Consider the following 14,805-nt stretch of genomic DNA (forward strand, 5'->3'; position numbering starts at 1 on the left):
GCAAGTTACGGCACAGGGTCCCGTTGCAGGCCTAGCTGTTGATTTGCTTGCGGGGGGGGATCTTGTGGGGCTGGGTCTGTCCGTGTCTGAGGCGGGGGCGTTGCTCGGATAGCAGCTGGCTCGATGTCCCAGGTGGGCAGCATGGAGGTTTTTATGCCGGAGATGCTAACATTCAGCCTCTGGGACTACGGAGTATTTGGTCTGATGCTCCTGGTCTCCACGGGGATTGGGCTTTTCTACGCCCTCTCCAAAGGCGGGCAGAAGACCAGCGACGACTTCTTCACCGGGGGGCGCCAGATGTCGGCTGTGCCTGTGGGGCTCTCGCTCTCTGCTAGCTTCATGTCGGCCATCCAGGTGCTGGGTGTGCCGGCAGAGGCCTACCGCTATGGCATGAAGTTCTTGTGGATGTGCCTGGGGCAGATGCTCAACACCCTGCTGACCACCTACCTCTTCCTGCCCGTCTTCTACCGCCTGGGGCTGACCAGCACCTACGAGGTAAGGGAGCCTGGTGGGAGACAGGCCTGGGCAGACACGTATCTGGCTGCCCAGGTGGCTTCCCTGCAGGTGGGTTTGTTCAGGGTTTGCTCAGTGCTCGTGAATTTGAGGGGCTGCTAGGATTGGCGAAGGGCATTTACGGGGCAACCTTCCCCTGCTAGCCCAGCCCTGTGGCTCTGCTAAGCACATTCTCCTAGTTGCTGAGTGGGAAAGGTCAGGAATCCTGCTCTCTGCTGGCCATCCAGAGTCTTATCATTAATAAACACCATGGATAACAGGAGCTGATAGATCCACTGTCCCCAGATCTCAGGACACAGGGGTGGGGGTCAGACGGTGCCCCCTGGGATCACACTATTTCCTCTCTCCTCCTTCAGCCTGAGAGGCAGGCTTGTCTCATGGTAAGACTCAGGACGCCTGGGTTCTATTCCCTGCTCGGGGACGGATATGGTTAGAACAGGGGACTAGGAGTCTGGTGTCTGTCAGCGCCAAATGCCTGGCCCAGGAGAGCAGCTGCCTGGATTCCTGGCCCTGCTATTATCCCTGACAAACTCCAGGGCTCCTCACTGGGCTTCCAGGCAGTGCAGCTGCTGGGTCCCACAAAGGAGCCTCGCTGCCAGGGCCTTGGTGGGGAGAAGGCTGAGGTCAGGCGGTGCATGCTTCCCCAAAGGGCTGGGGAAGGACGCGGGGGCACTGATCGCCTTCCAGAGCTGGGTGGGGGCAGATCACAGCTTCCCCAGAGCCTGGAGGTCTCTGGCTGCCTGTCTCTAGCTCTGTGAGGTCGCTCAGTGCTCTGGGTGCTTTATTCTGTGTCTGGTTCGCACAGGCTGAGCATAACAACCAAAGCTTTCCCACGCCCTGCTCAGGTTCTGTCTGGGAAGCTCAGCCCTTAAAGACTGAGTCCCCAGTATCACAAGTGCCTCACCCGATGCCCTGGCTTGGATTCCTGCTCTTGGCTTGCTGGAGCATGTGCTGGGACCTGTGTTAGCGGCATCTCTGAGTGGTGTAAACAGCGTGTCCCTGGTGGGGAAGCATTAGCGAGCCATGCAATGACGCGCAAGGTGGAGAGCTGGAGTCACCTGTGAGGGGCAGTGGTCTCTGTGGAACCTGAGCTCTGCCAGTTCACACGCTGGCTGGGGACTCGGGAGATCTGGGAGTTCCTGGCTCTGCCCCCAACCCCCTTCCTTTCCTGGTGCCTCAGTTTCCCCTCTGTCCAATGAGGCTGATGTCACATCCCTGACTTGCTGGGGAGTTGTGAGGACAAATGCATAAAGGGCGGGGTGGGGGGAGCAGATGGGCCCCTAGTTCTAGTCCTGGGACTGGAATGCTGCTTCCACGGAACAGCGAAGGAGGCATTTGGGTGCCCAATGACCATGAAAAGGAATGGGATCTGGGAGCCTGAATCCCACTCTTTGCCTTTAGCCAAGTGCCCGGGACCGGCTCAGCTCCGGGATGTTCTCTCCCTGCTTAAGCACATTTATGCTCCGAGGCCCATTCACTGTGTGGTGGTGGAAAGGCGGCTGCTCTCCAGAGCTCCAGGGGTCCCCCTCTCTGTCCCACACACACACTGTCTGGCCGGTGAACCCACGGCACCCTTGGGCCGCTAAGTCCCAGGGGCACTGGATCTGTGTACTGGAGCCCCTGAGAGGCCAGTGCTAATCTCATTGGAGGGGTCAGAACCGTGGTTTGAACTCTGCTCCCTCCGACTTTCTTACCCTCCAAACCTAGCACTGCTGTAAATCCGAGGGGCGGGGGAGCCTGCTCTGCGAGAAGCAAAGGGGTTTGCAATTCTGCACCTGTGCAATGTGTTGTGTGGGGCAGGGGGCTGCACTGACAGGCTGAGACAAACCATCACAAAGGAAGGAAATGGGTTAGATTGAGTCCCCTGAAGAACCAGACTCCTCCAAGACCCTCAGCAGCGGCTGGGGGCTCCTGTCCCAGCAGGCTTGTGCTGGGGGTAGCCGGGCAAGAGGCTGGGGAGCTGCTCAGAGATGGGTTGGTTTGTTGCCTTTGGAGGAGCCCGTGGAGGAGATGAGCAAAGAGGTCAGCAGCCCTCTCCCGCCTCCCTCCCCCCCCACACACTGAATTTCACACCCTGCTCCCCGTTCTCTCTTGCAGTACCTGGAGATGAGATTCAGCAGGAAGGTTCGTCTATGTGGGACCATCCAGTACATCACTGCCACGGTGCGTGGTCCCGGGGTCCGGCCGGGGCGGAGTGGCATGTCTGGGGGTGGGGGCCGCACAGGCAGAGCGGTCTAAGTACAATGACCTAGTGGGGTCTGAGCAGACGCCTCTCCCGGCCTCAGCTAAAGGATCCGCTCCACAGTGCAGCCTAGTGGGTAGGGCACAGAACTGGGAGCCAGAGCATGGGGGATCTAGCCTCACTCTAACGCCGTGGGGCAGGTCGTGTCCCGCTGGGTACCTCTGTCTGGGGGGTGCCCACGTGAACAGCATGAGGGTCAAGGGTCGGGCAACAGCTGGACCTACTCCAGACCTGGTCCCCGTTATCTGATTTCCCCCCCCGCCCTCCCGCCCTCCCGCCGGGGGCTGAGCTCTCGCTGACGGGCTCGGAGGGTTCTGTGCTGACGATGGGTTGGGATGCTGTTTGTTCCATCTGCAGATGCTGTACACGGGGATAGTCATCTATGCCCCTGCGCTGATCCTCAACCAAGGTACATCCCAGGCCCCCCACGTGATTCCTGGTCTCCGGGTCCTTGGGCCAGTGCCTTTCATCCTGGAGCGACGCCTGGAAAGGGGAACGTGCAAATAAAGGGGCCTGGCTGGTGTTCTTTAGTATTTCTCTTCCCATAGTGCCAAGGCACAGCCCAGCCCCCCATCACACCAGGTGCTGCCCTCTGGGTCCTGCCCCAAGCAGCTTACAATCGAAGCCCTTCCTCTATCCCCTTTGCTGCGGCTACAGAGTCTTTGTCCTGCCAGCCCACGACTCCCGCTGGCCTCACTGACTCCCGTGGAGCTATGGCCGCTGTACACCAGCTGGGGCTCTGGCCCCATTGGCTTAGTGGGGCGATGCTGATTTATGCCAGCTGGGGATCCGTCCCGCTAGCTCTTGTGAGCGCCACCGCTGTCTGATGGGCTGCAAACTTTGGCCCTTAGAGCCGACCCGGGCCCCGAAGTTCAGGGCTGGGGAGAATCGGGAGTTCTGTGCCGGGCCCGGTTCCCTGCGGGCCGCACGGCTGGGTCAGGGAATGTCTCCCCTTAGCTGACTGACTTCTTCTTTGGTTTAGTGACAGGGCTGGATATCTGGGCATCTCTTCTCTCCACTGGAGCCATCTGCACCTTCTACACCACCATAGTGAGTACCAGCCCCTCCCTCTCTGCTGCTGGCACGTGTCCTCCAGCTTTCGACTGGTTCCACTAGAGATCCCAGAAATCAGAGAGACGAGCAGGTGGGTGGGATGGGGCTTGCCTGGGGTATCCTGGCGCTATGCCCAATGCAAAGGGGCTTCCATCCTGTGCCCTGCAGGGCCCTTCCACAATCTGCTGGCAGGTCAAACCAGCGATGACATGAGGGGGAATATTAGCTCGCTGGGCCATGTCCCTACCCGGCTTGGGATGAGCTAACCCTTGGGGCCAGGGCCCCAGCCCGTGTAAATCAGTGTCCCTGCATTGACGTCTACAGATCGGTGCTGGTTTGCTCCAGCCCAGGCTCTGGCCCCTAGGGGCTCTGTGATGTCACTTTGGTGCTGGCCGCCCAGGGCACTGACCCTCCTCTTCTCCCTCTACAGGGTGGGATGAAGGCTGTCATCTGGACAGATGTGTTCCAGGTGTTCGTGATGCTGTCTGGGTTCATTGCCATCCTGATCCAGGGGACGCTGCTTGTGGGCAGCCCTGGAGCAGTCCTGGAGATCGCATCCAACCACTCCAGGGTTAACCTGCTCGAGTAGGTGCCTTTCCCAGCATGGACCTTTTCCACCAGAAACCCACTAACTCTGAGCCACAGGACTCCTACCTCCAGGTCCCACTCCCCTCCCAGGGCTCGGACAAGAACCCAGGAGTCCTGTTTCCCATCTCCCTGCTCTAACCGCTAGACCCCACTCCCCTCCCCTCCCAGACCTGGGACCAGCCCCATGCTGGCTACAGAGGTGTCCTTGCTGAGCAGGGCTGCTGTCTGCCCCAGGGTTTTTCCCTGCCAGTTTCCATTTTTAGTGGGGCGATTCTCCGGGCTGGCAGTCTGCGTCCCACACTGGGGCCCTGTGGGATATTCCCACAGCAATGCGGTGTGACCCTTCCCGGCTGTTCATTGTACCATGACAGCACCAAAATGCCAGCCCGTTACACTGGGATGTCCCAGCATGATTGGGGTGGGAGGTAGAACTGCCAAGATGCTTGGGGGCCCCTCCCCCCAACCCCACACACTCACTTATGGGGTTGGGAAAATAGTCTGTGTTGGGAGACTCTCCCCCTGCATGACTAGCTTAGTCTGTGTCTCGCCCTCCCCTTCTGTCTGCAGCTTCGACCCAGACCCCAGGAGCCGCTACACCTTCTGGACCTTCACCTTTGGGGGCACCATGGTGTGGCTCTCCATGTACGGTGTGAACCAGGCCCAGGTCCAGCGCTATGTGGCCTGCAAGACGGAGAATGGGGCAAAACTGTGAGTCCCCACTGCTTCGGAAAGGGAAACTGAGGCAGGGTTTAACTTCCTAGGGAAGTGAGAGCCAGGCTGCTGGGGAACTCAGCATAGAGGGATGCAGGAAGCGGGACCCTGTTTGAGTCACCTCACGGTGGCTGTGGCCAGTGCTGGCGGCTGAAGGGTTATGATCCAGTGTTGCCATGTAAAACTGCACTTATGGAGCAGGCAGGATTAGAACCTTTGATCGTCTGGTCTAACTGCACACGCCTCTATCCCTGACCTGTCTCCTGGCTGGCATGGGAAAGCCCAGAGTGCAGGTGGGACACAGGTGCCCTCGTCCCTCCTGATCCACCACTGTGCAGGGGGACGATCTGTCTGGGGTTTATTGGCTCGTACATGCTACTATCTGCCCCGATACCGGTATCTCTAATATCAACATGGCCGCTGCCACGGAGCCTTATGCCCCTCCTCCTGTGTGAGTCTATAGACACAAGCCATGATCCGTCAGGCACCGATAACCCACCCTGGCCTCCTCCAGTGTTCTGATAATGGCCGGGGGAGACTAGCTGCCCCACCCGGCTGGCCATGCCAGCGCTGGGACCAGCCCGCCCGTACTTATCGGTGGCTGAGGTTGTGCCTGTTCCAAGAACCTCGTCTCGTGCAGGGACATAAAACCAGCAGATTAAAGCTCTTGGCTGCAGTGATATCTTGTGGCAGTGAGTTCCCCAGCCCATTGCAGTAAAGGATGAAATGTGACCATGGGGACTAGCTGGCTTGGGGTGGAGCTTAGTGAGGAGCCACTTGAGTGATGGGGAAAGGAGGCGGGGGAGAGGCCTCAGCCAGGGCTGAGGTTTGCATGGTGGGGGTTGGGGAAGAGGAAACCTTCCCTCCAGTCTTGTCAGGAGTGGGGAATGGTGAGGGATTGTGGAGAGGAAAGTGTCCCAGCTAACCAGCACTCCTGTGGAAGCCAAGAGGGGATTTCCCAGCCGGAGAGTCAGGGGAAGGATCCTTCCTGGATCAAGGCAGTGGTCACAGAGTTAAGTAGGTCAGCACAATAGACAGATGCTGCCAGGGAGCCAAGCTAGGGTGTAGCTCTGCCAGGAAGTGGAGGTGGCTTTTGCTGAGTAATTGTGACCCTGCAGCTCTGGTTTGTTCCATAAACAGGTAGGATGTTCATTCCTCAGGTAGCTTTGTCCCATCCCGGGGTCTCCCAGGGACCCGGGCAGTGGCAGGAAGCCATCGATGAAGCCAGAGCCTGGAAGGCTACAAGTAGTTATCACCGATCTCTGGGGGAAGCGGGCACCAGTGACAGGAGACCGTTGTTCTTTGCAAAGCCAGCCCCAGCCCCTGGATTTCTCGTGGTCCCTGCAGCTGGGCCCTATGTTAGAGGGGATCTCGCTGTGAGCCTCCCCGGGCTGTGGGCCAAGCCCTCTGGGATTACTTTGAGCTCTGCGCACCGTGGGGGCAGCCGAGGGGCTCTGCCTGGTGTGCAGAGGGGAGGGCTCTCCTTGGAGGTCGGGATCCCGCCCTTGAGCTGGGGCACATTTTGGGGAGCGCAAGTGGAGCCCTGCGCTGAGAAGGGCGAGGCTGGATACAGGCCTGACCTGCTGTGCCCAGGGCCTGACCTCCAGAGGTGCTGAGCCCCTAGGGTGCCCACTGGCTTTGGCTGGCCTGGGGGTGCTCTGCCCCTCTGCAGGTCAGGCCTGGGGCGTCTCAAACCAGGCTAGCACCCCAAAGCAACAAGCTCTGTCTGGCAGTGTTGGGTCTAGTGCAACTTGTGGGTCAGGGTGAGGAGGGCACCTTGCTGGGGGGCCCTACAGTGGAACCTCTGGGAGTTAGGCACCCACGTCCCATTGAAATGGGGCACCTCCGTCCCAGCCTGAGGGCATGGGTAGCTTGCCCTGCCTCTGCCGTGGGGAAGGGGGATGAATACAGACCACTGGGGCTGCTGAGCCAGCACGAACAGTGGATCTGCCCAAGCCTGGCGGAGGGGAAAGCCGGCTCCTGGCCAGACGTCACTGTGTGGTGTTGGCTCTGTCCCGGTTGTGATCTCTGCCGTCCATGTGTTCTCAGTGCTCTGCTGGTCAATCAAGTGGGCCTCTTCTTCATCGTCTCCAGCGCGGTGGGCTGTGGCATTGTGATGTTTGCGCTCTACAAGGACTGTGATCCCCTCCTGGCTGGATACATCTCTGCCCCCGACCAGGTACCCACGGCCTGGCTGGCCTCTGTCCCTGCTGCAGGGGAGCCCTGCTCTAGTGAACTGAGGGCTACTTGAGCAGCCAGGGGGAACTGCCCTGTTAATGACTGGGTGGAAGAGATCAAGACAAGAGGCCAAACTGAGGGAGCTTGACAGGTCGTCTGGTGAAGCCCCTGTGTGGATCATTAATTCTTTAGAGGGCAGAGCACAGGCCTGGCAAGCAGGACACCTGCATTCTTTCCTTAGTGGTTGGCGCGTAGGACTAGGAATCAGGACACCTGGGTTCTAGTCCTGGCTTGATCCGGGGTGGGTCCCTTCGCCTTTCTGTGCCTCAGTTTTCCTATCTATAAAGGAGGGCTGATGCTTTGCAAAGTGCTCCTGGGATAGGAGGTGCCATGCCCGGCGCTCGATATTCTGCTGTTAACCCACGTCTCTGGGGCATCCCCTTCTCTGCGTCCTGGTCGACGGGTTTAAGCTGCTCTCCGAGGGGGTCCTTTCCCCCACCCCCTACCAGTTCTCCTTAGAAGAGGGGGTTTAGTCTCACTCTGGAATAACCCCTCCTCCCTGCCTCTGGCTCCTCTGTAACATGGCCATCTCCTCCCTGCAGTACATGCCCTACCTGGTCCTGGATATCTTTGAGAAGTACCCGGGCGTGCCCGGTCTCTTCCTGGCCTGCGCGTACAGTGGGACCCTCAGGTGAGGGGCAGAGCCCAGCTTCCCCAGCAACTCATCGCAATAGTGACTGTAGCCCTGGGCTCCATTGGGGGCCCAGCTATCCCACCCCCACCCCGCTCCCCTTTGTTATTCCACGGCTCAGAGCTGGCTCTGGGGTGGAGCTCGTCAGCTCTTTAAACCCCCCCACAGTCATTTGGGACAGGAAGTGAGGAGGAAAGTCGCTGTGCCCAGCTGCAGCTAAAGGGGCAGTTCTGGGCACAGACTGGGGTTGCCGGCACTGGGGATGGATAGGACTGTGGGGCAAGTGCCCTTAATCCTGTGGCACAGCGCCCCCTAGCGATGTGCTGAGGCATGTGCACTGACCCAGAGGGGAGCTTGCCCTCCACTCCTCCGTCCACATCAGTCCCTGTTGGTCTCCCATCCAAAACTCCCTCGGGCCCAACCCCACCTAGCCTGGGAGACCGGAGGATGACAATCCCGTTGGCCTGGCATGCATGACTCTCCTCTGCTCCTGCCCCGTCTCTCCTCAGCACGGCATCCACCAGCATCAACGCCATGGCAGCCGTCACCGTGGAAGACCTGGTCAAGCCCAGCATGCCCTCCCTGTCGCCACAGAAACTCACCCTCCTCTCTAAGGGACTCTGTAAGTGTGGGGCTGGAGGGAGCGGGGGGATCCTTGCATTGGCTGCATGGCGATGGGGCAGCGGCAAAGTTCGGCATTTGGCTGCCCGAGCCCTCCACCTGGGGGTGCATTTCACCCTGGCTGCTTAGGGCTCCATGGCTAAAGGGGAGACACATCAAAGTGACCTGCTCCCCAGCCCCAAGCTGCTCCCCGCACCCCCACCATGCCTCAGCCCAGACTGAGCAAGACTGCAGGGGGTGGGTCCGGTGCGGCTGCTTCCCTGGCCTGAGGCTGTTTTTTCTCCATCCCGCAGCGTTGATCTACGGCATCTCCTGCATCACGGTGGCTGCCTTGTCTTCCCTGCTGGGAGGCGGTGTGCTGCAGGTAAGCTTCCTCCCACCCCGCCCCCAGATGGTGCCATGCCCCAGGGTGCTGGTTCGATATCCGCAGGCTTTGTCCCTGGGCCCCGGCCAACAGCCACTGCACTGGGTCCCCATTGCTCCGGCTCATTTCACGTGAGTCATGGAAGAGCTGTCGAGGTGGCAATGACGTAGGGGTCTGCCAGCCAAGGGCTCTGTACCCTGTCGCCCACCCCCTGGCCCTATGCTCCTCCACCCCATCTCCTGCAGAGCATCAACCGCTCCATCTGAAGTCAACAGAGCCTCTGAAAATCAAGTTCCGGGCATCTCCCACTGGGATTCCAAGACTAGAAGCTTCCCAAAGTTTGGGAAAACTTTGGGGCTGTGTCGGCACCAGTGATGAAGATATTGGTGCCAACGCTCTGGAGTTTGGGATCATGGCTCTCAGGTGCCCCTCAGCGGCAGGATCCCACAGCAGCTGTTGGGCTGCAGCTACGTAGCCTGGGGATGGATCAAGTTGAAACTCAAGTCCCCTCATTCAAGTGCATGAGGTTTTTAAGGCAGGACAGACCCGTGACTCTTGGCCAGACCTTCCTGACAGGAGCTGGTCAAAACCCACCCGTCCTGTCCCGCTTTTCTTAACAGAAAACAGAAATGTCCACAAAACCCAACTTTTATTTTGTGATGTTGCGGGGGACGGACCACTTTTGGTTGTCCATGAAAATTAAATTTTCTCCTGAAAACTCCCCTTTGTTGAAAAATCAATTTTTTCATTTAAAAAAAAAAAAAAGTTGAGATGGGAAAGTCTTGCCTTGCTCTCCTCCCGGGCCCCTGAGTGCCAAACCCCATCCAGATCCTGGCTGACCTCCACCCCATCTCCATCTCTCCAGGGTTCCTTCACCGTCATGGGAGTGATAAGCGGCCCTTTGCTTGGAGCCTTCATCCTTGGGATGTTCATACCCGTTTGCAACACAGTCGTAAGTCCCTGCCATTTTGGGGGGAAGGAGGCTGCTTCAGTGCATCAGAATTGGGGTGCTGGTGCTCGGCTTGGCTCTGGAGCAAAGGGAGTGGGAGATCAGGGGCATCTGTGGGCTGTAGGTGGGGTGTGGGCTGCCAGCTGCCTTGTTCGACTCCAGCTGCCGGTGCCTGTCTCCAGTTGCTCCCGAGAGACCCGGAATATGCTGGCCCTAGAAGCAGGTACCCGGCTGTGTGCGCGGAGATGCCCGAGAGCTGTGGGGGAATGTCTATTGCTCAGGCTCTGGCTGAATCCTTGTTTCTTTTCTGCTTCTAGGGGGTTTTTGCAGGCTTGGGGTCTGGTTTTGTCCTCTCCTTCTGGGTGGCGGTGGGGGGCACCATCTACCCACCCAGTGAGGACACCATGGGAGTGCTGCCTTACTACGGAGACCTGTGCCCGCTCTACAATGCTACCGAGGGGATCAACAGCACCATTGTCCTGGGACCCCTGCCTCCGCGGAACGTCTCTGCACCCTTGGAAAGGTCAGGCCGGGAATGAGGGAACCAATCCAGCAGGGGCTGAATATTCCCAGGGCTGGGAATTGCCTGGATCGGAGGCTGTCCCAAGAAAGAGATGAGGGCCAGCCCACTAGCGTACCTGTGGGTCTGAACTCTCCCAGAGCCTGGAGGTGCGCTGAGCTGAGGGTTGGGTTCAGACCCATTATCCTCTAGGGTTTGAGCTGCGGTGGTGGTGGGTGGTTACTGGGTGGCGCTGCTAGTCTCCCAAGGTCTGTTCCTGCGCTTGTGAGCCGACAGCAGCCGTGTTCTGAAGACCTCCTGGGTGGCTGTTAGTTTCACAATGGAGCTTCTTTGAGGGGAGCTGTTGCAAACAGCAGGGGAACTCGCTCCCTGCCTGAATCTCTCCGACAGGAGTCCGGTTTGGGGACAGTTGCTCCCTGACCCTGGGCAGTGGTGCATGGGTGGAGAGCTCTGACAGAGGGGCTTGGCTGCATGCCGTCTGTAATGGCTCTGGTCCAGGACTGGGGTAGATCGGGTAAATAAACCAACAAAATATGGGACACTGATTTCTCCTCCTGCAAAGCCCCGACCACATCAGATGGGCAACTCTGTGATTTGGCAGTATTTGTATTCCACACTGATAGTGTGGTAGGACCTACAGACCTCCGGTTTGTTGAGTTCACAGTGCGAGGCTCAGCCCTGTCCCGAAGACGTTCCCTTCTACGAGCCCAGAGGTCACAGGGGGCTGAGCCAGGCTGGTGGGCTGGGAGGAAGGTAGGGCAAGCAATATAATAGGGGGTGACCAAGTCTCAGCCTTGGTGACTCCCAGGAATAGAACCTTCCTTGACCAGCCTAGATGTACCTAGTCGTGGTTTTCTTTAGCCTATCACGATATCATTCCCTCTGCTTTACTACAATGTCACTTCCTTCGCAGGCCGGCCATTGCCGATGACTTCTACGCCATGTCCTACCTCTACTTTGGGGCTTTGGGGACGCTGTCCACTGTGGTGGTGGGGGTGCTGATAAGTTACCTGACAGGTAATGCCAGCTGCGAGGTGCCAGCCCAGCCAACGGGCAGGGGTGCCAGATGTTGGGCTGGTCCCTGGCATCCCACGGAGCTTGGGACTGGGTGGAGGGCAGGAGAGAGGGGGGCAGATTTGGATGATCTAGTGAGAACGTGGCGCTGGTGGAAAGGGCCAGACAAGCCTCCAGGACGCGTGGGGCGCCCCCAGCTCAGGGGCGGTGAAGGAACAGGCTTCCCCCATGGGCTGTCCCAGCCGTGACCTCTCGTGGTAACCGGATAGTTCAGTGTCTGTGGCCTGTTCAGTCCTTGGCCTCTCTGCAGAGCCTGCCAACGAGTGACAATACCACGGACACATGTCCACGGGGAGCTGGGCTGATACCCCCCTCCCCCAATTAGTGTCCCATAGCCCAGCCAGCATTCGGACAGCAGCAGCTGTCCCCACCGGCAGCCTACGAAGGATAGGATCTGTGTCCCATCACCCCCACGACTGGACCGAGCCCCCACGCATGGAGAGGGTCAAACGAGCTTCTCCTGGAGACTAGCAGAGTGTGGAAGCCCTGGAACAGCGACCTGACCTCAGGCCCTCACCGGGGGAGGGAGGATATTCTTGAGATTAAACTTTGGGAGGGGGAGTCAGGACTCCTGGGTTCCATTCCCAGTTCTGTCATGGACCCGGCATGTGACCTTGGGCAAGTCTGGGGTCTCTGTGCCTCAGTTTCCCCATCCGTGACACGGGGAGAATGCTCCCTGGCCTTGTCGGCAGGCGATTCAGCGTCCGCCAGGGCTGGAGGGCGCCGGAGGTGGGCGAAGACTGACACAGGCATTGCCCTGCCCTGTTCCATGGGGTCTTGTTTAGCCAGAGTTGTCATTAGACAGGGACTTTGCCCATCTGGTTTTCATTGTTTTTTGGTAGGTCCTACCAAGAGGAGCCAGATGCCCCGGGGTGTGCTCTGGTGGGACATTATCAAGGAGACCTCTTCGCTCTCCCCAGAGGGCAGGAAAAACCCCTCTGAGGACAGTCTGACCAAGGTAACAGAGTCAGGGTGGGGCTTGGTGCTCGGGGGAGGGCAGGAGGGTTCTCTCTCCCTGTTCCCTGCCAAGTTTCCGCCAGCCCAGTTTGCAGCCCAGTGGCTGCCTGGGCATCTCTGGGCAAAACCGCACTTCAGTGCAAAGCAGGGAACCAGCGCGGCCTTGGCCAGACACCAGAGCCAGGTGTTTCCAGCAGGGACCCTCCGCCTTTCCCGCAGGGTGTCTGCCCCGGGTGTCCCCAGGGCTCACTTCAGGGAAGGCAGCTTTCGCATGGTCTGCCTGGCTTGGGGGGCTGAGAACGGGGTCGCCTCCCCCACAGGAGCTGGGCTGAGTGTGTCACTCGTGGCACACGGCATGGCCGGTTTGCTGGCCAGGCTGGCGATGCTGCAGTGGCTGGGCAGCCCGTGCTGGGCAGGAGGCTCGCGCTGGACACGTAATGGAGGTGGGGGGGGGAGGGGAGCGGCATTTTTCAGTGTCCGCCCCCACGTCAGCCCCGCCTCCTCCATCTCCGCTCTCCCCCCACAGGACTCGGGGGTCTCCCCCACTCTGCAGAAGAAGCCGTTCAGCTCCTCCACGTTCCTGCTGGCAGGGCTCACGGGCAGCGAGGAGGCCGACCGGGCGCTGCTGGCGAAGCAGCTGGAGGCGGGCGCCCCCTTGCAGTGCGACTCCGAGGAGTTCCTCTGGCTCGGCCACCCTGTCGACGCCGGCTGCTGCCACCTGCTGCGAGAGACCAGCGTCTAGGGCTGGGCAGCGCCGCTGAGCTGCGGCCCAAAGGGGAGGCTGCGCTGGGTTCAGCCAGCCCCCATCACCCCAGAGCCAGCATGCGGGGAGGGGAACGAATCCAGCCCCCGCCCCAGTGAGGGAGCAATGGACAGAGCAGCCCTGGGCTGGCCAACCCCCTCCACATTCCCCCAGCAAGGACATTCTGGGAGGAGTATTACAGCACCCCCCAGCCTGCACCGTCCCCCTCCAGGGGGTGCCTGTGGCTCTGACTGGCCAGGCAGAGGCTGACACGGCAAAGCGGCTGCACTAAGGTACCTGGCTGCTGCAGGCGCCAGCCAGGCACAGCCCAAGTGGGTTTGGGAAGGCAGTAGCCACACAGAGGACCCAAGCTGCAGCCAGTGCTGAGCCCTGTGGCTGTGACAGAGCAGGGCCTTGTCTAGAGCTGCCCACCCCCTCCTGGCCGCTAACATAGCGACAGATGGAGCCCTGGGATTTAGGCTGGTGATTTATGGGGAAACTGAGGCAGGGAGCAAGCAAGGGGCTTGGCAAGTTGGAGAATGGGCCGTGGAAAGAACCCTGGAGTCCTGTGCTGAGCACCAGAGCAGCGCTCACCACATCTGCTAGGCCAGCCCCCATCCAAATTCTGCCTCTGCCCCCCTGAGCCAGGACCAGCTTCTCTGCCCCCCGGCCCCACTGCGGCAGCAATCGGCAGCTGAAGCCACCCGGCACTAAGTACCACATCAGCTCATTTTAACCGGTGTGGGGCAGGGTTAGGCTGAGCTCTGGGGGACAGATGGGGTCAGGTCAGCTCTGCCCTGGCCTCTCAGGCCAGCCATTAGGCCGCATCCCCAGCTGCGGTAAACAGGCCCTAGCCCCGCTGATGTCCCGATTTCCAGGTGGGGCTGCGGGCCGAGCTCTCTCCTTGGGCAGGCTCAGGCCCGACCTGGGGTTTTCAGGGAGTGTTTGGAGTTAAGTGTCTCGCTCCAGGCACCCTCTGGCAGCATATCGGCATGGCTTCGAGACTCCTGCTTCTTGCATAACTCCTCTGTGTCTGAAGTACTCTATCAACCCACCGCAGACCGTACCTGCTCATGAAATAGCTTATCTGCCCACTGTCTATCTTATCGGGGGCACACAGCGCCTGTTGACTGTAAACACCTTGCTCTAATAAAGATTGAGAAGGAAATAGTTAGTGTGTGTGTGAACAGGGGTGGGGTTGGGGGGGGAATGCTGATTCCACCCAGAGCGGGGCCAAAGGAATCCTTATGGGGAAGGGCTTGTGGCTGCTCCTGAGGGCTGCTCCTAAGTGCTAGGAGATCTCATGGGTCAGGCCCATTAGCCAGCAGGGTCCCTTTGCACCAGGCCCAGACACAGTGGGAGAGACAGCCACTGCCACAAGGCACTTACAAGCGAGAGGAAGGAAGCATCGTTATCCCCAATTTACAGCTAGGGAAACTGAGGCAGATGCAGGGACTCACCCAAGGTCACCCACCAGAGCAAGGAAGTGAACCTAGATCTCCGGAGTCCCGGCTCAGGGCCATAGCTACCAGCTGCCCTGCTTACTCACAGCGAGCCTGTTGTCTATGCTGAGGCCTCGCTGCCTCTAGCCCCTGCTGGGTG

General features: G+C 59.6%; 1 protein-coding gene across 1 annotated transcript; it reads left to right on the forward strand.

Annotated features, from left to right (window-relative positions):
- Positions 1-353: 353 nt before the first annotated feature.
- SLC5A5 (solute carrier family 5 member 5) lies at positions 354-14,344 on the forward strand. The gene is made up of 15 exons (XM_073323850.2): positions 354-495; positions 2,611-2,676; positions 3,113-3,164; positions 3,738-3,805; positions 4,239-4,393; positions 4,964-5,104; positions 7,157-7,286; positions 7,888-7,976; positions 8,486-8,598; positions 8,891-8,961; positions 9,827-9,913; positions 10,228-10,433; positions 11,344-11,447; positions 12,347-12,462; positions 12,988-14,344. The coding sequence occupies exons 1-15, from the start codon at positions 391-393 to the stop codon at positions 13,201-13,203; spliced, it is 1,719 nt and encodes a 572-aa protein (XP_073179951.2). The 5' UTR covers positions 354-390; the 3' UTR covers positions 13,204-14,344.
- Positions 14,345-14,805: the final 461 nt, after the last annotated feature.

This window comes from Lepidochelys kempii, chromosome 25 (genome assembly GCF_965140285.1).
Source record: "Lepidochelys kempii isolate rLepKem1 chromosome 25, rLepKem1.hap1, whole genome shotgun sequence".
NCBI lineage: Eukaryota > Metazoa > Chordata > Testudines > Cheloniidae > Lepidochelys > Lepidochelys kempii.

Coding starts and splice junctions, on each gene's coding strand:
- SLC5A5 (XM_073323850.2), top strand. CDS start 391: ATGAAGTTCTTGTGGATGTGCCTGGGGCAGATGCTCAACACCCTGCTG. Junction 9,914..10,227: donor TACCCGTTTGCAACACAGTC/GTAAGTCCCTGC, acceptor TTCTGCTTCTAG/GGGGTTTTTGCAGGCTTGGG. Junction 11,448..12,346: donor GCTGATAAGTTACCTGACAG/GTAATGCCAGCT, acceptor GTTTTTTGGTAG/GTCCTACCAAGAGGAGCCAG.